This window comes from Chaetodon trifascialis, chromosome 4, assembly GCF_039877785.1.
Source record: "Chaetodon trifascialis isolate fChaTrf1 chromosome 4, fChaTrf1.hap1, whole genome shotgun sequence".
NCBI lineage: Eukaryota > Metazoa > Chordata > Actinopteri > Chaetodontiformes > Chaetodontidae > Chaetodon > Chaetodon trifascialis.
In genome coordinates this window covers 22,255,430-22,275,378 of record NC_092059.1, presented here as the reverse complement: position 1 = coordinate 22,275,378, position 19,949 = coordinate 22,255,430, and the positions used below count along the sequence as shown (strand labels likewise).

General features: G+C 42.0%; 2 protein-coding genes across 2 annotated transcripts in view; both read left to right on the top strand.

Moving 5' to 3' along the window:
- The first annotated feature begins 589 nt into the window (after nt 1–589).
- On the top strand, nt 590–19,374 carry zmat3 (zinc finger, matrin-type 3). The gene is made up of 6 exons (XM_070960479.1): nt 590–741; nt 7,877–8,619; nt 8,710–8,850; nt 9,912–10,078; nt 10,306–10,409; nt 13,042–19,374. Exons 1-6 carry the CDS (start codon nt 618–620, stop codon nt 13,248–13,250), a joined length of 1,488 nt encoding a protein of 495 aa, XP_070816580.1. The 5' UTR covers nt 590–617; the 3' UTR covers nt 13,251–19,374.
- Nucleotides 11,239–19,949, top strand: part of LOC139329877 (mitochondrial adenyl nucleotide antiporter SLC25A24-like) — a 378,717-nt gene continuing 370,006 nt past the window's right edge. The window contains exon 1 of the mRNA XM_070960481.1: nt 11,239–11,254. The gene's annotated coding sequence lies outside the window, so the exon portion shown is untranslated. The remainder of the gene's footprint in view (nt 11,255–19,949) is intronic.

The window sequence follows — 19,949 nt, the reverse complement described above, 5'->3', positions numbered from 1 at the left end:
ATAATAATAATAAGAAGAAGAAGAAGAAGAATGGAAGAAGAAGAAGAGCTGTTATTACCTCTTGCAACTTTACTTTTAAATTCTTTATCCTGTCTCTACTGTCTAAATTCCATTGAAATTATCGTTGCACTTAATTTAATTTGCCCATATCTAATCAACATTTTCATCACAACGCCTGGTCGGCTATTTTTCCTACAGATTTGAGACTCACAAATAGCCCGCACGGGTGATCTGAATATACCTCAGAGGTGTAACATATTTATACAATGTGTCATGATTGCCACCCATGCAAATCAGCAGCGGTGGCATCGGAAATGGACTGTACCAAAAAGGAGAGGGGTGCTGGAAGAACCTCTGCAGGGTTAATGTCGTGAATAATCTACTTTCGCGAATGAGAACATGTTTGTCGACGTTTACTGTGAAAAGACAAACGAAATGTGTTTACATGTTGTGGATTAAGATTTGTTGTTGCAAACTGTCTCTTCCTGATTTTCGCTCTCCTCTGGAAGACACCCCTCCGGTGAGAGCCACGGTGTCTGAGCGTGTGGTAGGGACTGTCATCCTGCCTGACCGCCCGGGTTTTGGAGAGGAGAAGTTGGCAAAGGGATGTGACCGCGATGATGGCGCTGCAGCTGAAGAACGGTGATGCAGCGTACTACCAGAGTGCAGAATACTGCAGAAATTACACTTCGCCGCCTGTCAGCTACGGTGACAGCAGCCATTATCTTGCCCGATTGCCAGGTAAGGAGAGGCTTGCCATAAATGATCTCCCATCTGTCAGCAGTCTTATGCGCTAATGTGCAGGGATGGAGAAAAATATAACCAGAGACATTTGCAGACGGCACAGGGGAAGGTGGATGTTGAAACCGGTTGACCCGCTATTGCTGTTACCATCATCATGTCATGTAGAGGGAGTGCACTAGCCATCATTCTGTTCAGTTTATGGATGCTGCAATGCAAAATCTGAGGTTGTCGAGATACTAATGGTCTCCTGTGCTGTAGGAGAGCTCTGTATCTCATGCTCCAGGGAGACTCCAGGACTGACCTGGTGTCTGACTGTAATTTGAAACAGTGTATAGCCTCAATGCAATGTTCACTTTCATCTCTCGAGTATGGCCATCAATCAAGTGGTCTGTTGTCAGAGCAAGTGAAGAAATAGAAACTGAATCGCTGCTGCTCCATTCACTCCAGCCTTTGCATTGATGAAACAACCAGTATTTCTCCTGCACAGCTGATGGTGGCATGTGGCAATTACACAGTCGGTGTTTCTTGCTGCACCTACACAGTCACTGCCAAAACAGGCTTTGCTGCTGGTTTTAGGCACTCCAGGCCAGCATGTGTCATGGTCATACAGCTACACAAATGATCTAGATTTGTAGCATGAGGCTGATCAAGCCACCTGGTACAATTTCTGCCATTAAACTGTGATGTTACTCAGCCTCTGTCATCTGAAGTCGCATAGACTGCATAAAGTCCGAGATTGAAGTTAGTGTAATTGATTGGAAGTCAATGGGGAGCTTTTGATGACTATTTTTGTAAACCATCAATCATTAAAGTCATCAAAAAAAGTAAAAATAGCAAACATTTGCTGCATGCAATTAATCAAAGCTGAGGATCTGCTTGCCGTTCTCTGTTTAAGATTATTATTTATTGAATTTTCCAACATTTCAGCAGCCAAAAAATATATTTCTTACCCTGGTAACTTGTGACATGCTTCTGTCAATATTTCTGACTTTTTATACAATCAGGTATTAATCACTTAGTCAACAAAGGTGTTTTCTACAAGGAGGAATAGACTATTACTAAGTGATACAGTGATAACAGCCCAGTGCATCGGCCAGGTGACTCGAGTCTTAAAAGGAAAACACTGCTATCTTTATGTAAGCTTTATTGTAATGGTACAGTAAGATGTATCTGGTCTTTGCTGCTCTCTGCGCTCGTCCGGTGCTCAGTGAAGCAGATGGAATAAGTGCAGGAGGCATGTGCTTCTTATTGCTCTATAATTGATGTGACACAACACAGTAAGGCAAGGAAACTCTAGAGAAAATGAACACTTGGCCTATTTAGAGATTCTCAGTGGAGGCCATGAGATGATCAGGCTCCAGGACAGTGTGTGTGTGTGTGTGTGTGTGTGTGTGTGTGTGTGTGTGTGTGTGTGTGTGTGTGTGTGTCTGTGTCTGTGTGTCTGTGTCTGTGTGTGTCTATGTGTGTGTGTGTGAGTGGCTTGGTTCAAAAGCAAGAAATCTTGAGCCAAGCACAAAACATCAGTGAAAAACAGTGCTGAACTAATTAATCACTTCTGAGACTGTTTCAATTTAGTTACAATCTTTCCAGAAAATATTTTTTGTTAACCTACTGATCACTTGCTGCCTTGTGCGTTAGAGCAATATTACAGATTGATTTTGTCTTTCAAAGCTGATTGTGTCAATTTACTTCAATTCAATTCAATATTCCTTTATTTGTCCCACGAGGGAAAATTCCAATTTCACAGTAGCACCAATAAAGTGGATAGAATAGTAAGACAACAAGTGCATGCAAGTTAAACACAACAAGTATATACAAGAAAAACGTCATCCTAAAAAAATTGTAAATAGTATTTACAGACTGTTATGTACTGGTAGTATTGCACAGGTTATTGCACAGATTATTATACATATTATTGTACCGATTACTTGGAGCAGTTTCTGTTGTACAGTCTGACGGCTGCAGGAAGGAGTGACCTGTGATACCACTCCTCCCCAAAAACACAAATGCAAAATACGTTTGTTTTTTTTTACTTTCCAGCAAGTCCAACATGCACATATGCTGCAGCTCTGTAGACTGCACTTTGTGGGCCTGGATCTGGGCCCCTGAGGAGGAGGACAGAACTGCCCTTGGCCTATCTAGCTCACATTAAAACTATGTAACAGTAATAGCCAAAATGAAAGAACAAACAACACAGTCTTGGCTTCCTTGCATCTCTGTTTTCATCAAGAAATCAGCACCAGTCTTCTCTTTATCGTGTGCAGTGGTGTAATTAACAGCTCTGCTGTGATGTCCTTGTGAGAGGATCCTGTTTTGTATCATAATGGGGGGGAATGGCGGTTTCTGTTTATAATCTGCACGCTCATAGCCAATAATTAATGTTTTTGTGAGTGTTATTGGGTGTCTCCTCAATAAGGGCACATTTTGCTCTCCTACACTGTCACCTGGGCTGAATAAAGATCATATTTTCTCCCCTGCTAGAAAAACCAAAATGTGATCGCAAATGTGATCAAAAGAGCATCATAATTTAGCTCAATTTCCCAAGGACAAAACAGCATTATTATTGTTATTATTTTTGTTGTTCTTGTTATTATTAAGAAGCTATAGTAAGTAAATGCAGTGTCCACAAATAAATGTCATTTCTATATAGCTCTCAGGGAGCAAGGAATGAATCAAACTGACTATGCCCACATGTACAAGGAGTCATTGGTAAATAAAGCCGTTCAATAACAAAACAGAAAAAGCAGGTTTACTGCAAGGGCTTCAGCATGTGGCCACGTTTTAAGAGTTCGCTTTAATGGTGGAACCTGAGAAGTGTGAGGCTTTGAGTCAGGACTGTAAGGAACGAGGGCATGGAGGTCTGTCAGTTTAACCTTACAGAGGGTCTGAAATGCAGAGATAGTACGATTGGAGTTCATGTTGAAATATATATATAAAGACTTCTGTGTGACACTAGCAAGTGGAGGGGAATTTTCTCTTAAAGAGGCTGTTCAGCTACATTGATTTGGAAGAATGCTGTATGTTGTTGAATGAGATTGTTTTGTTCACCATCATGCCAACAAAATCAGCCCCTAGTTCATGTGCAGTCTCTGTCTGGTGCCTGTTTTGCTTTTAGACACAGTAATGGCTTCATAATATCAAGATGCAAAGTACTTTTACTTGAGGTAGTGTCATCAAGAGTTGAAGAATAGGTCAGGAAAGAGAAAATACTTTGCAGCCAGGCAGTGATGATAAAACAGCAGTGTCTTTGTGCTTGCCTTATATTAGAACTGATGTACAGTAAATGCACATGCAGTTAAATATGCATCTCTTGTGTGGGGGCACGGTATGATCTCTGATCTGCTTACTGGATAATAAGCAAAAAGGGTCAGCTGTCCTTTGTGCTTATAAATGCTGCAGTGCTGAGGTTTCCAGACTGCTGTGCAGGCTGTCTCAATCAGGGTTGAAGGGTTCTTATGAGGCTGCTGCTGATGAGACTGTTGACATGCAGAATGTGGATCTGGTTTTAGATGGAGTTAACAGTAACTGTTCAGCATCGAGGATGTTGTGAAAAATATGAACATTAGAAGCACAATTTCTCTGCACTTGTAGCCATATTACAATACATTTCGGGCCCTCTTTTAGCCTGTCAGTAGCAATAATATATCGGTTTATTTGAATTTTGTGTGTTTATTATAATGATAAGACCATGTTTTTCCTGTTTTGTCTCCATCTTTGCTACTGAACTCATTGCTGTGGTGTTGCTTTAAGTGTGTCTGAGACCTCTTATTCTCTCAATTTCCAGCTAGTGAAGCTTGAGGTTTGAGGATCTGTTAGAGCAGCTTTTTTTTTCTTCTTTTTTGTTCAATCACAATGGCCAATACTAACCCACTTCTGCTGTTTGTTACAAATACACCAGTGTTGCTGCTCCAGGTGCTCCTAAAAACAGCAAATGTAAAAGCTTTCATGAGCAGGACAAGATAAAACAACACTCACAGTGCTAATGAGTAGTGAATCTGATATTTACTTATTCACGGCTCATCTGGTCCTGCTGAATCTGCCACCGTGTCATCTTGCATTTGACAGGACTGTAGTAAGGTCAGTGCCTTGTCCAGCATACCTTTCTCCTTAGGTCAGCCGGGCCAGATGACAGACAGGCAGCGAGACAAATTAGACAGACAGACTGACAGCAAACAGCAGTCGGAAACACAAACACTCCAGGGTGTTATTTTGGGTCTGCGAATCACTGCCACTGGGAGTCCAATTGGATTCCTGATAAAAGCTTCCAGCACAGTGAGTTTTGTCACAGCTGTTGGCCTATTACTGACCTGACAATATATGCAGCTATAGACACACACACACACACACACACACAGACACACACACACACACACACACACACACACACAATGGAGCATTAAAGTGGCACAAATGAACATATACAAAAAAGCACAATGCTTTCTGTTTTTCTTATACATACACAACCATGCCTACCATGTATGTACACACAGACACAGACACACACACACACAGACACACAGACACACACACACACACACACACACACACACACACACACACACACACACACACACACACACACACACACACACACACACACACACACACACACACACACACACTTCAGTACATCGACCTATTTGAGCACTCACACTTCAGGCTGTGGTCTCTTCTGATCAGAGAAGCTTGAGGATTTTATTGTCACTGCCTCTGTGTTTGTGTCTGTGCACATGCATGTGTATGTAGCATCCTGCATGCATGACTGCAGGCGCTGCAGGCTTAGCCTAATCTTTCTGATGCCTACTGGAGTGTGACACTCCTCTGTCCGAGAATGTGTTTCCATTCGCCCATCGCTTTACATCTCTCCTGCCTCAGGCCTCCAAAGAAATGATGCCTTCCGTTATGTCGCTGTACAGTGATCACTGGAATTTCACCATGTTCCTTTTCAGTGTTTGTTTGATGATCTGTGAACAGACAATATCCACTTAGGTCTGCAGTATCTGAAGCATCAGTATAATCCAATACAAATGGTTTGTCATTCAGGAGGTAGGATTCTTAAAAACATATTTACAGAGTGAAATTTGGTGTGATGATCAGCAATGTGGGCCTGGTTTCTGGTGCCATTTAGAAACCACTTCCCTTTTTACACAAGACATTGAGGAGATCATACCCATGTTGACATGAGTGGATTCTCTTTGACTTTTTTTCCACTGCTCATCCTAAAACTTTCATACCATCTTAACCAGATTTGGTACACAACAAAATACCAAGAAAGAATTTTTTCTGACACAGAGTTTTGCAATCCATCTGTTGAGATAATTTGACACACTGGTGACACCAGATGAAAAGTCAGGAGATCATCAAAATCATTAGGATTCATCCTCTGTGGATCATTAATGACTGTACAAAATTTCATGACAATTCCATCCAATAGTTGTTGAGCTATTTCATTCCGGACTGACCAACCAACAGGCTAAAATATATTCTATTTTTTAATACGCTCTCTGAATGCTTTCTTGTTTCCTTGAATGTGTAACCCCATTTCCAAATAAGTTGGGACGCTGTGTAATACGTAAATGGAAACAGGATGTGATGATTTGCAAAACATTGAATATCCATATTTAATTGAAAATAGCACAAAGACAACATATCAAATGTTGAGACTGAGAAATGTCATTGTTTGGAAAATGATATTCTCATTTAGAATTTGATCCCAGCAGCATGTTTCAAGAAAAGTTGAGACAGTGGCAACAAAAGAAGTTGTGAAATTTCTAAGAGAAAACAGCTGGCTGAACATCTCAAAATGAATTAGGTTACCGGGCAACAGGGTAGTAACATGATTGGTTATAAAAAGAGCATCCCAGAGAGGCTGAGTCTTTCTGAGGAAAAGATGGGAAGAGGTTCAGCACTCTGTGACAAACTGTGTTGCCAAATAATGCAACAATTTAAGAATAATTTTTAAAATTGCGAAGAATTTGTCAACAGTACATAATGTCATTAAAAGATTCAAAGAATCTGAAGAAATCTCTCTTCACAAGGGACAGGCCGAAAACCAACATTGGCTGGCCGTGATCCTCTGCCCCTCAGATGGCACTGCATTGAAAACAGACTCGATTCTGTCGTGGACGTCACTGCATGGACTCAGGAACACTTCCAAAAACCATTGTCTGTGAACACAGTTCATCACTGCAGCCACAAATACAAGCTGAAACTCTACCATGCAAAGAGGAAACCGTAAAGATCCAGATCCAGAAACACAGCCGCCTTCTCTGACCCAGAGCTCATTTTTATGAAGGACTGAGGCAAAGTGGAAAACTGTCCTGTGGTCTGATGAGTCAACATTTGAAATTCTTTTTGGAAATCATGGACGCCGCGTCCTCCAGGCTAAAGAGGAGAGGGACCATCCGGCTTGTTTTCAGCACATAGTTTAAAAGCCAGCATCCGTGATGTTATTGGGTGCATTAGTGTACATGGCGTGGGTGACCTGCAGATTTGTGAAAGCTCCATTAATGCTGAAAGATATCTACAGGTTTTGGGGCTACATATGCTGCTAAGTAGACGGCATCTTTTCATCTAAGTCCTTGCTTATTTCAACGCCAAACCACATTCTGCACATATTACAACAGCATGGCTCTGTAGTAAAAGAGTCTGGATGCTAAACTGGCTGCCTGCAGTCCTTGCAGACTTATCACCCACTGAAAATGTTTGGAGCAGTAATGGGAAAACAGAGTGTTGTTAAAAGAAGAGGGGATGCAACAGAGTGCTAAACATGACCCTGACCCAACTTTTTTTGAAACATGTTGCTGGCATCAAATTCTGAATGAGGATATAATTTTCAAACATTATCAGATTTCTATTTTCAACATTTGATCTGTCGTTGTCTTTGTGCTATTTTCAGTTTAACATGTAGTTTCAGTGTTTTCAAATCATCACATTCTGTCTGTATTTACATTTTACACAGCATCCCAACCTTATTGGAAATGAGGTAGTAGTAGTAGTAGTAGTACTTACTGTGAAAATAAGAAATAAAAAATATCATGAATGGCAGTTGGATATATAGTTCTTTCATGTCTGTCTGAATCAGCAGTGACTTAGGGTCACTGAATTTTCTTTTTTGATTTGATTTCAACAGGCCCAGAGACCATGTTGAAGCCTCCTCTGAGTCTCTTTAGCCATCCCCAGCAGCCTTTCCAACACATGGACTCTCTGCACCAGCTGGGACCTCCACCAATGGCACCAACACAGCCTCTCGGCCCACCACCCATAGCTCCTGCTCAGGCAATTGGACCCCCAACTATGGTTCCCACCCAGACTCTAGGGCCCCCTCCCATGACTGCAACTCACACATTAAGGCCTCCCCCCATTACCCCACCACACAGCTTAGGCCCCCCTCCAATGGCCCCAGCTCAGCCACTGAGGCTTCCACCAATGGCACACACCTTGGGGCCCCCACCTGTAGATCACACACAAGCAACAGTGCCTCCAACCATGGACCTCACACAACCGTTGGGGCCTCCACCTCTGAACCATGCACATGCACTGGTGCCCCCACCTGTAGTGACACCCGGAGCCAGCCGATTCCCCCTCCCTCCCAGCCCCCTGTCCTCCCCTCCTGCTCCAGGCCCAGATCCCTCACAGATGCTCCCAAGGCCCCCAGGACCAGCCCTCATCCCTGCCCCGGTGTCCTGCCTCATCCCTGGTCCTCTCCCGGGTCAGGCAGCCCCAGCCAGCGAGCAGCCTCAGGATGAAGGCTCTCCGCTGGGTGTGGAAGAGCAGGAGGACTCTCTGGGGCTGGGGGAACTGTGTAAACCTCTGTACTGTAAACTCTGCAATGTTACCCTCAACTCTGCTCAGCAGGCACAGGCTCACTACCAGGTCGGTTGAAATTCACACATGTTCAAACCACGTAAAGTATTAAAATACATACATAAACACAGATGTCTATCTCCTTATCTGCCTTTCTAGGGGAAGAACCACAGCAAAAAGTTAAGAAATTTCTATGCTGGCAGTCAGCAGCCTCCAGCCATCAGGATCCCAGAAGTCCTTGAGGCGGCTGGCCAGACAGCCCTCAGCTCAGGATCCAACGACAGTGACGCAGGCAGGCAGGTCAGATCCAAACTTAGCAACTCAGCACCAACCTACCTAAACGTTACAGTTTTACTTGAGTAGGTGGGTGTACTGCTGCTGAGGCAGCCAGTCTGCTGAGAGAGGTCGTTTCCCTCTGAGGAGGCGGTGGGGAACTGCAGAGTCACTGTGCTTTATCTGAACACTGGAGACTCACATCATCCACTCACCACTGAACAGCGTACTGTCTCCACACATTCTAGCTGCACATTACAAGACAAATACTGTTTGATTGCCAGTGAAAGGGTCTCAAAAGGATGTCCTTCGTTGTTTCTGTGTGTTTGTGTCACACTGAAGATGATGCCTTACTACGCAGTGCAAACAAAGAAATAGGGTAATTTTCAGACATAGCAGGCAGCTGTTTTCAGTGAAAAAGCTCTATAAAGCCACTATACACTCCCCACTCAGCACCAAACAGGTGACGGACACACAGTTAGTGACTAGCTGGTGAACACATTAGAGCATTTAGCAGCTAAAGAACCAGATACTTCTCTCAGGAGTTGGTGGAGACTAAAAGCAGAGTGAAAAGAGAGTGAATATTGGACTTACACCTGCCAGGTGACCAGAGACGCAACTCCAAATGAATAATAACGTTACTCCATAACAGCTGGACATGTAAATAAGGAACTGAAAAAAGATTTTCACAACTTGTTTCTACTGCCCCCAGGTGACCATAAAAATCAGTTACTGCACATGTAAGGATTTACAATGCTGTTGAAGGACTACTAGACTTGTGTGTTATACTTGAGTCTTAATAGTGTAAAAATGATGCACATAACTTGCAAGTGTCTCCTGTTTTCATAATCTTTTAGATATGTCAAACTAATAACATGACTATTTTGGTCTACAGCACATGGATGTGATTTTCCCCAAGATTTAATAACTTTCTTCCCTGCATATTTTCCTGTTGTAAATCTTGTTGTGCGAGAAATTCTTTTCTTCTTCCCACCAGACCTAAAAATGCCTTTCTCTTATCTGTCTCACTGTTTACTCCCTAATTCCTTGCACCACAAACACTACATTGCTTTGTCTTGTCTCTGCAGGGGTTGTATAAGGGGGCGACCCGGGTGATCTTGGCCACAGAGAATGACTATTGTAAACTGTGTGACGCCTCCTTCAGTTCACTGGCAGTTGCACAGGCCCACTACCAGGGCAAGAACCACGCCAAGAAACTGAGGCTCGCTGAGGCACAACAGAACTCCATTAACATGTAAATATGATATATTTTATACAGATATAAGTTATCAAGGAAACTGGGTGGTTTGACTTCTACTTGAGAAAAATTAAATTAATGACTAGACTTAAACACATAGCTGATTTGGGCTTTGCTATTTCACAAATTAACTAAGCTAAACTTTTGGAAACACGTAGCTGTGTGTTTTACTCACCTTTTGGATTGTGTGAAAGGGATTTTGACTCTGGCTCTGGCTGTTTCAGGGAAGGCAGCAATGAGGCAGCCCCAAGAAGAAACAGGAAAGATGGCAGTGAGTACAGACTGGTGAAAAACCGTCGCAGCCCGCAGCTACCTGCATCCATGCCAGGTAAAATATTAAAAACAAATACCCACTGACACGGACCTGTATACAATTTTTGAACTGTTAATGTTAAAAAACTGTAAATATACAAATACAAAAATAATTTTTATGTCAGTACAACATATTAACCCAACACATTGGTGTGGTTTACTGGTGAAACAAGAAACACTATGTATATTAGCTATGCTAACAAGCCACTGCAATCATCGGGAATCACATCTGACCACATATTAAGACTGAGATTAGAGAAACAATCAGCAGTCAACTCTTCCTCTGTTCCTGGTGGCACTGGCTGTTTCTTTGGTTTGTCTTTAAAGAAAATTTTGCTTCTCTGGACACACTCTAGTACTCCATTTGCTGCCCCAAATTGCTACAGAATCTAATGGTGCATGCTAAAATTGTGCGGCATGGTGAGCGACTGCACAGCTATCTCGCCTGTCGTGGCATAGAATTTATTTTTCCCTGCATTAAATGTGATGTAATACATAATTTCCTCTGCACATATGTGTATATACAGGGAGGTCAATTTTGCTGTCCAGATTGCCACTATGAACTCATGAAAAAAATGAAGTAGCTCTTCCATCCACGCATGTCAGAATGTGTGCACTGTGCGCAGAAAATCTAGGAAATAATCTTGTAAATATTCAACTTTTTCACCCAAAGCGCTTGTCATTTGAGCACCCACTTGTCAACCCCCTCTGATGTTTTGGAAAAGCTGACATTAAGCTACACCACTGCATCACTGAGGGTAACATGGCTGCACACATTCTGCAGGGGTTCATCTGATGTAAAGGTTAGCAGATAACATTTTGGGCTTAACTCCACTATGTTTTCTGGGTGTTTGTGTGAGTGTCTGCTCTCGCCTTTGTGTGTGTGTGTGTGTGTGTGTGTGTGTGTGTGTGTGTGTGTGTGTGTGTGTGTGTGTGTGTGTGTGTGTGTGTGTGTGTGTGTGTATGTGTGTGTTACCAGGTATTTATCACATTGTGGGGACAAAAATCTGTTTACACAGTCAAATCGTGGGGACTGACCTCCCTTATGGGGGGACAAAATGCAGGTCCCCTTCATGTCAATCATTAAATTTTAGGGTGCAGACTGAGGATAGGGTTACGGGTTAGGTAAGGTTAGGTTAGGTACAGGGTTAGGAATAGACAAATAGTGGTTATGGTTAGGGTTAGGGTAAGGCTCCAGGAAATGAATGTAAGTCTATGTAATGTCCCCACAAGTGATATAAACACAACATGTGTGTGTGTGTGTGTGTGTGTGTGTGTGTGCGTGCGTGCGTGCGTGCGTGCGTGCGTGCGTGCGTGCGTGCGTGCGTGCGTGCGTGCATGCGTGTGTGTGTGTGTGTGTGTGAAAACAGATACAGAGTTGGTAACGTCAGACTTTCTGCTGACGTCAAACAACTTTCTCTCTCTTGCTGTCTCTCTCTACATGTCTTTGTTTCCACAGAGAAAAACAGTAGCACCTCAGCTCGAGACAAAGCAGGATAAATCACACAGCAGAGCCAATTCCCTTCCTCTCTCTCTCTCTCTCTCTCTCTCTCTCTCTCTCTCTCTCTCTCTCTCTCTCTCTCTCTCTCTCTTTCTCATCCAGTCTTTCTCGCGCACGCACACGCACACGCACACACACACACACATACACATACACACACTCTACAATTTTCTGCTGATTTAATCAGTTTTCTTGATGGACAATCCCTAAAATAGCTTTCCACTCTCTCCTGCGGTTGCCTTCTCTCTGTCTTTTTATCTCACTCCCTATCTCCTTCTCATTTTTCTGCTGTGTTAACGCACACACACACAGAGGCAGGCATGCACACACAAACAAGCAATGCTCTTCTTCAAATGATCCACCTAGCTGAAATCCCAGATGACTAGCAGTCTACAGCCATGCTAACAGTTATGTGAAGCTGTACTTAGGCACAGCACTGTTCAGCATGCTAATATGCTCACAGTGACAATGTTAGCATACTGAATTGAAGCAGGTGTAAGTACCATGTTCATCATATTAGTTTAGAGTTACTACAACTCATCTTGAGGAAGACACAAATGTCAGGACTAAATTTCATGTTAATCCATCCAATCATCTGATACTATACTAGACATTTCACTCAAAATCACAAAAGTGAACCTCATGGCGGTGCTGGAGTAAAAGTCAGGCAGACAGCAGAGTTATTTCGATTCATCATCTGGGCACCATGGATATCTGCTCCACATGTAACGGCAATCAATCCAGTTGTTGTTGAGATATTTCAGCCACCAAATTGGTGGGCTGACCGACTGACAGACCAGCATGGCTGTCCATAGAGTCACGCTGCTAGCCTGAAACAAACATTTGCTTGTTCCCGCATCTCAGATGCCAGGATTGGCTGCTTTTCTCTGTTTTATCTGATTCTAAAAACCATTTGGGAAATTATGATGAACAGATAATGGATTCATTGAAAAAAAGATGGATAATTTATGATATAAACTATAGTTAGTTGCAGCAATTCATCTCACATCATCTTTGCCAACCATTAGTCTTGTATCGAAGTAGTCTTACAGCTGTCATGATAGATAAATCTGGTATGAATCAGCAGCTTAATGTGTAGCTATAACTAACTTTGTCTCCGTCCTTGCTCCTCTCTTCCCCCCCGCAGGGCCGTACTACAACCCCAGACCGAGGCAGCGCATCCCCCGGGACTTGGCCATGTGCGTGACTCCCAGCGGACAGTTCTACTGCTCCATGTGCAACTGTGGAGCCGAGCAGGAGACAGACTTCAGGCAGCATCTGGAGAGCAAACAGCACAAAGCAAAAGTGTCGGAGTTAAGATACCGCCACGAGATGGAGAACCTCGGCTACAGCTAAGAGACACGGGGGGGGGGGGGGGGGGGGGGGGGGGGTGGACTGAGATTAGAGTGGGACAGAATAGCCAGAGAGACAGTACAAGACCAAAGCGCAGGAAAGCAAATACAGCACTGTGTTTGAGGGGCGTGTTAAGTTAAGGAATTAGCTCTAATGGCCTCAAGATCTTGTTGCAAATCATTTGATATATGGATCAAACACTTAAATCCTTACATTTGACAGAATGCTCTACCATATGAAGCTATAATTGGATTTGATGGATTTCTTTAATCTGGGTATTACGCTTGAAATTCAGTCTGTATAGTGAAGCACACTGCAACATGTGTGCACAGAACAAGCTGTGCATTGGAGAAAATGGTGAATTTTTGATGTCTCGAGACACACACATTTTTGACCCACCACCTTTTGTAATATTATACTCTCCTCCAAGGCTTTGAGTGGGTTGCATTCTGACTCAGGAGACAGGTACATGCAAATGAATTGCAAGTAAATCTTGAGCTTGTTCAGGCTACATGGAAAGAACTAGTTGTGAGCCAAAAGACTGGACCATGCAGAGGGTCCAGGCATGACGAGAGAATGCAAAATGAGGAAGATGTCAAGAAAAATTGGTTGAGGGAGGACTCAAGCACTGAGGCAAACACTTGAGGTCAGAACAATCACTCGGGAAAGTGTTAGTTTGAGAATTGTTTTTCAATTCTTGTGTGTGAATCAGCCCTACAGGTATTTTTTACATGCCCAACAGCAGGGACTTCAGGGCCACTTGGTGACCTTAAAGCCACACAGGGCACAAAAGAGCAAATTCAACATCTTTCTAACCTAATACAGGTGACAGAATCCAAAGCACTACTCACCAATTGAAAAAAACAAAGCACAACAAACACCATGACATGGTAGAAACAGTGTTACATGAATCTGTTAGCCTTAGCTGACCTCTTAGCGGTCCTTTGGTGTGTGTGGGGCTGAAGGCTACACCCTGGCTAGCCTTGTTCGTGCCTTTAGTAGTAGAGCTAGAATAGAGTAGAGAATTAAGCTAAAGAGTAAGCTTTGGCTAGCCATTTTGGAAATATAGTGGAAACCAATCTGTACTATTGATTGGGTTTTTCTATATTCTGTCATCTTCCTTCTTACGTATTAAATCCACACAAATATTATGTAAATATTCTCAAATTACATTATGTAAATATAATATAAAATAAATGGACGCTATTGATTCTTTGGTTAATGTTAGCCTAGCATATATTGTAAATACTCATAATCTATTTAATTATTATCAGGAATCTTGTACAAAGTGTGCACTGACTGAATGTCTGCCCATCAGCACTGTATGTTTGTGTGTGTGCCCTCCCTACCCTACCACCTTGGGTTATGCCCTTCTTCATTGGTAAGGTAACTCTGGTACCATCCATCTGTAAAAGCTGTTCGTCATCATTTTGACTGTGCTGGAGGACCACGTGCTTCTTTTAATTCAAAGTACAAGCTGAATCTTTGTCTCCACAATATAGCCAAACTGGCACTGTGAGAAGAAATCTGCAAACACGCTGGAAACTCATAGTGATGTGTTGCCGAAAGCTTTTAACTCCAAACTTCTAATTAGTTTGCAAATGGCAAATTAACATGTGCAGAGCTCGTGGATGTTTGGGGTTGCAAGACATATCGTTTAATCCTCCTAATCAACCTTGATTCCCTGAGGGGACATAACCAGGTTTTACTGCAGTGTGGAAAAGCTGCAAAGGAATGACATGGATTTGATGTGGATGTGCAGACAGATTTCTTTGCCGTTGCTGTTATTTTTACCTCTTATGACCCAGGTTCAGTTGTTTTTCCGTGTTTAACCCATCCTGACAAGATCGGTTATGTAATTGGAATCAAATTTGATTTCCTGTTTCTGTTTTGATTTTCTGTCCCAGTTCAGTGGTGCTGAGCAGAGCACAGTGCAGTCACTTGGCATTTGGAGCCATACAGTTGAAGTGACTAAAAAAGTTGCACTGTGCCTTTAACATTGGCTATGATCTTCATTGCCCTCAGAGAAGACAGCTACAGGGTTAAAAAAAAACAAAAACATAATATTCCTATTGTTTCAAATACAAAACCCTTGATTGTTTCTGCTTTAATCCTTTAAATAGAAAAAACAATTTTATGTAACCCTCAAAAATCATTTTTTTGTTGCACTTAAAAGGATTTTCAATCTAGATTTTCAGATGTTAACATGTTCACCTATACAATATACAAGAATAACAAGAATAGAGTAGATCTGTAGTTTAAAAGAGGAGAAGAACCTTGCTGTTTCACTTTACATTTGCTTTTCCGGCTTCTCCTGCAGAACAACACACACACACATGCACACACACTCCCACATATTTCAATCAGTCAAAGGCCTGATTGGGTCACGTTATTAGATGCGTTGTAAAGTGAAATGAAAGCAGCATCCTGCCGCTGTCTGTGGTTGGTTTAGGAAGCTGTGGGGAGAGGCAGCTGCTCACATCTTATTTGTCTCCAGAGCGCTAACACACACCTGATCACAGACATGAGGACACTCAGGAGAAAAGCAGTGGGAGGACAGAGTTCTGTGGTGTTTAGAGGTTTAAACATGTGAGAGAGGGACAGCCAGAGAGGGAGAGACCAACACAATGTAGGAAATAAAATGATGGCTGTTTTGTAGCCCACTGTGCTGCATGGTTTAATCAGAAAGGAACAAAGAGGAGCTGATGAAAGCAGAGCTGGAACCAAAGCTGTTGGTGAGACACAGCTAGTCGAGGAGTTCTTCTTTAGACCAAGTTGCGGTCTGTTAATAGCACTCGTCCTCCTTCTGAAAATAACACGCTTTGTATTACATGAAAGAACAGGTAGAATAACCTTTTATTATGTTGACAGGCTTCTGGATTCAAAATGAGAGTCACACTCCAATGCAGCTAATGAACACCTTCAGCCAATGCATAACTGCAAAGGACTGGCGCAAATGAGATCATAAGAATGGATCAGCCTCAAAACACCATCTTTAGGAGAAGACAGTAGCCTGAAAACATTTTTTTTTTGTCTCTTCAGTCATATATTTAGGTCTCTAAACCATTTTTTACCAAACATTTTGGCTGGCAATATGTACACAAGACCCCATCTTGAACCCCTGTGTCAAAACCTTGTTTTAAGACCTTCATGTTGTAGTTCCTGTTGTGCTCACTTGTTGCATATTCCTACATGTTCTACAAGATCTACAGGTTGTGTGTAATCATTTTAGCTGAGACATTGAAAACCAGGGGCCAGGTGGTATTTTTTTGACAGATGATAGTGAAAAAGCAGACAGGATAGGACTCAGGCCCTGTCCTAACCATGTTGTGGTTATGTGACATGCACTGTAAACATACAGTATGGCTACCATGATGCTCACCAGGTGGTGTCATTCCACCATACTACTGGGCATCACTGGGCAAATAATGAAGCTACCACGCCTACCGTCTACTTAAATGAGAAATTGGAGGCAATTGGATACACAATTCTGTTGTATTATTGAAATTTCCCCTTGTGGGATGAATAAAGGCATATTGAATTGAATTCACTGTACAGAGAGTGGGCAATGGGGGGGCACAACGGCAAATTTTTGGAAAAAACATAAAAAAAGCACTGGCCCTCTATTATATGGGTCAGTGAAGGAGGACACAAGACGACTTATACATAGATTATACATTATTATACAAGATTACATTTTGAGTTTATGTTAACTGACATTTCACCCAAGGGAACAACAAAAAGTGTCAGTCTAACAGTATTTGTACTTGATACAAGAAAGAGATAATATAGCCTAAAATAAATAACCATTTTATAGTTAATGGGCTAAAACATGCCAAGATACTGGTAAAAAGACTCCTTTTATACAAGACTATGTTTTGGATGACTATTGTTGCGGTGTAATACCATTCTGCATCTAAGGATCTTCATTGGTTCCACAAATAAGCAGTCCCAAAGCCAACAAAATGGAGAAACCACTGTGGAAAATAAAGGCATCTACATACGGCCATTAACTGTTTACAGGTTTAATATTCTGGTAATTGTCACTTTTATTTGCTCTGTGTTCACTGAAATTGATTATATTGCATTAATGCTTATGCTTAATATGTTTCTGTTTGTTTTGTTTGAACTGTGTTTACTCGTTCCAGAATATAACGGTTGGTAACTATAATATACTGCTGATTATTGGTTTCACTGTTATTAACCAATGCTGTTATCTGAATGCTGATGTGTTTCAGCACCATAACCTATAAGTTGAACTCCAGTGCTTTGTTGTAAATGACAAAGTTTTACGTATTGAACTGTATAAATTGTATCTGTTTTTTTTTGTGCATGAGTAAAGTCATATTTAATAACTGGTGAGATGTTTCTACTGCTGAGAGAAAATGTGACAGTGAGGATGCTGTTCAAAAAGGTTTTTCTGAGATTTATATGATGCTGTGCTGCATCTGCAAAAGGGCATTGGAAAGAACTTTGCACTGAATATAAAAATACACTTGTGTTTATAAAGAAAGCTATGCTACCATATGTTGTTCAGTTCAAGTGAAGGCTTTGCTACCATTGTCATTATTTGCCTCTCAGTATTTTATATTCTAATGTTTACAAGGTGAGACGTTCAAGCTGTTATGGATGTGTATCATATTTGTAATTCTGTGTTTATCCATGTGTTGCGCTGTTGGACTGATCAGATCAGGGTAGATGGGAAACACTGTGAGGTTAAAGGGGAAAACACTAAAACCGGTGAAAATGCTTCACCTCAAATTATTATATCAAAAGATATTTATCCATTCCTTCAATGAAATTAGACACAGCTGGTCTGATTTTGACAAAAATGGAGATAATTCATTATTACAGTTGAGTTATAAATCAAAAACACACAAATGACAGTGACAAATAGTCATAAGAAAGTTTTTTTGCTTGAGTGCCCAAATTCTGGTGTCTGCAGAAAATTGATTCCCAATTATTATTTCATCACTTTTCTGTTTATCTGAAAGTCTTCTTCGTTCGAGCTGTTGTGGGGAATAGTGGTATGAGGTAACCATTCTCAACCAGTAGCGCAGGACCATCCACTGTTAAAATGGATTCTTGGTCACAATCACATCCCAACAGAGATTACCAGTGGATGAGGAGATTGAAACCACTCTCATGTGTACAGTGTGCAGGTGTGGAGGTAGAGGCAGGAGGTGATTAGCTTAGCTTGGCATAAAGAGTGGAAACAGGGGGAAACACCTAGCCTGGCTCTGTTAAGATCACATGAATCTGGTTTGCTTGTGATCTCATCTGTTAGTTTTGTGCTTATACTATATATATATACTGAATTTTGTTCTTTTTTTTTTGAAATTCAGACCTTTCGATTTATTGATTGTTGTCAGGATATAAAGAGAATTTCAGCAAATATAGCAACAACAACAGCAAAAAAATCTAAAGTACATTTCCTGCCCTAGCTTTAAGAATTTATTATCACAGACCACAATTGGTTGTTTTTACATTTCTGTTTGGATAAAAAGAACAAGCTACAATATGTTAATTAATGAGATTTAAGGATGCTGTGTGGCAGATGTTTTTAACTTTGCAGAGAGCTAGGCCACCTCTGTCCCTCTGTTTCAAGTCTTTATGCTAAGCTAAGCTAATCGCCTCCTGGCTCCAGTGCCATATAAAGGCACAGATATGGTCATGCTATCAATCTCTTCGTCTCACTCTCGGTCAGAAAGAGAACAGGCGTATTTTTTTGTCTAAACTGTCCGTTTGCCTGCATGTACTGTATGTGCCTGTCCGCTTCAGCTGAAAGGATTTCTAATGTTGTCGCTCAATTGCAACATACAGAATAGGCTGCTACACAGAAAAGCCCATGTATCCTGGTCTACAGACTGATTCAATCTTCAGGACCCCTCACCTCCATCTATTGTCAGGGGCCCCAAACCCCCTAGCAGTGCCCCTGCAGGACAGAATACACTCCTGTACTCTCTGTGAAAACCTCAGCACACTTTCAGTGCCTCTGAACAATGTTGCCAATATACCACTGACTGACTGAATGGGTGCCTGGATGACTGATGCACTGATTTCTGAGGCCGTGTGTGTGTGTGTGTTTTCTGACAGATGAATAAACGTGCAGATGATATTAAGAACCAAGCTGAGTTGACGATTATTGCAGTGAATGTGTGTCTCGTGTGTTCTCCTCCACAGCTCAGCTCGTGCCGCTCCGGGGGAAATAACCGTTCTGTTAGCGGATGCTGTTATTGGCTCACAGGGAGAAGATGCCCTACATCGCCTAGTTTCCACTGTGCTGATAGCCAGGCTTCACTCGTTATTCTTGAAATCACTTCTGGCAAGAAAGCTGTTCTTGTGCCTCTAGTAGTTTGTTTGTTTGCCTGTCAGCAGGATATCGCACAAACCTAATGAGCAGATTGCCAGAAATGTGGTGCACTGGCCTCAGTTTTAAGTTTGTTTTTAGTGAGGATCCACAAGCTTGGATTTCTGCCACTGGATGACTCGTATTTATTTGCAACTAGCTTCCACTGGGCCTGTGCTCACCAGAATGGAGTACTGGCACAATAGATGTCTGTCCAGCTTCCTAATTATTCAGTACTGCCACTTTTGATGAATGTATATGTACTAATGGTGCAGTTATTGGAAGTGTTGGGGCAAAATCAGACAGTTTCCTTCTCAAACGAGCAATAAGAGGAGTCAACAATCAGTCACAAA

Coding starts and splice junctions, on each gene's coding strand:
- zmat3 (XM_070960479.1), top strand. CDS start 618: ATGATGGCGCTGCAGCTGAAGAACGGTGATGCAGCGTACTACCAGAGT. Junction 8,620..8,709: donor AGGCACAGGCTCACTACCAG/GTCGGTTGAAAT, acceptor CTGCCTTTCTAG/GGGAAGAACCACAGCAAAAA. Junction 10,079..10,305: donor CAACAGAACTCCATTAACAT/GTAAATATGATA, acceptor TGGCTGTTTCAG/GGAAGGCAGCAATGAGGCAG.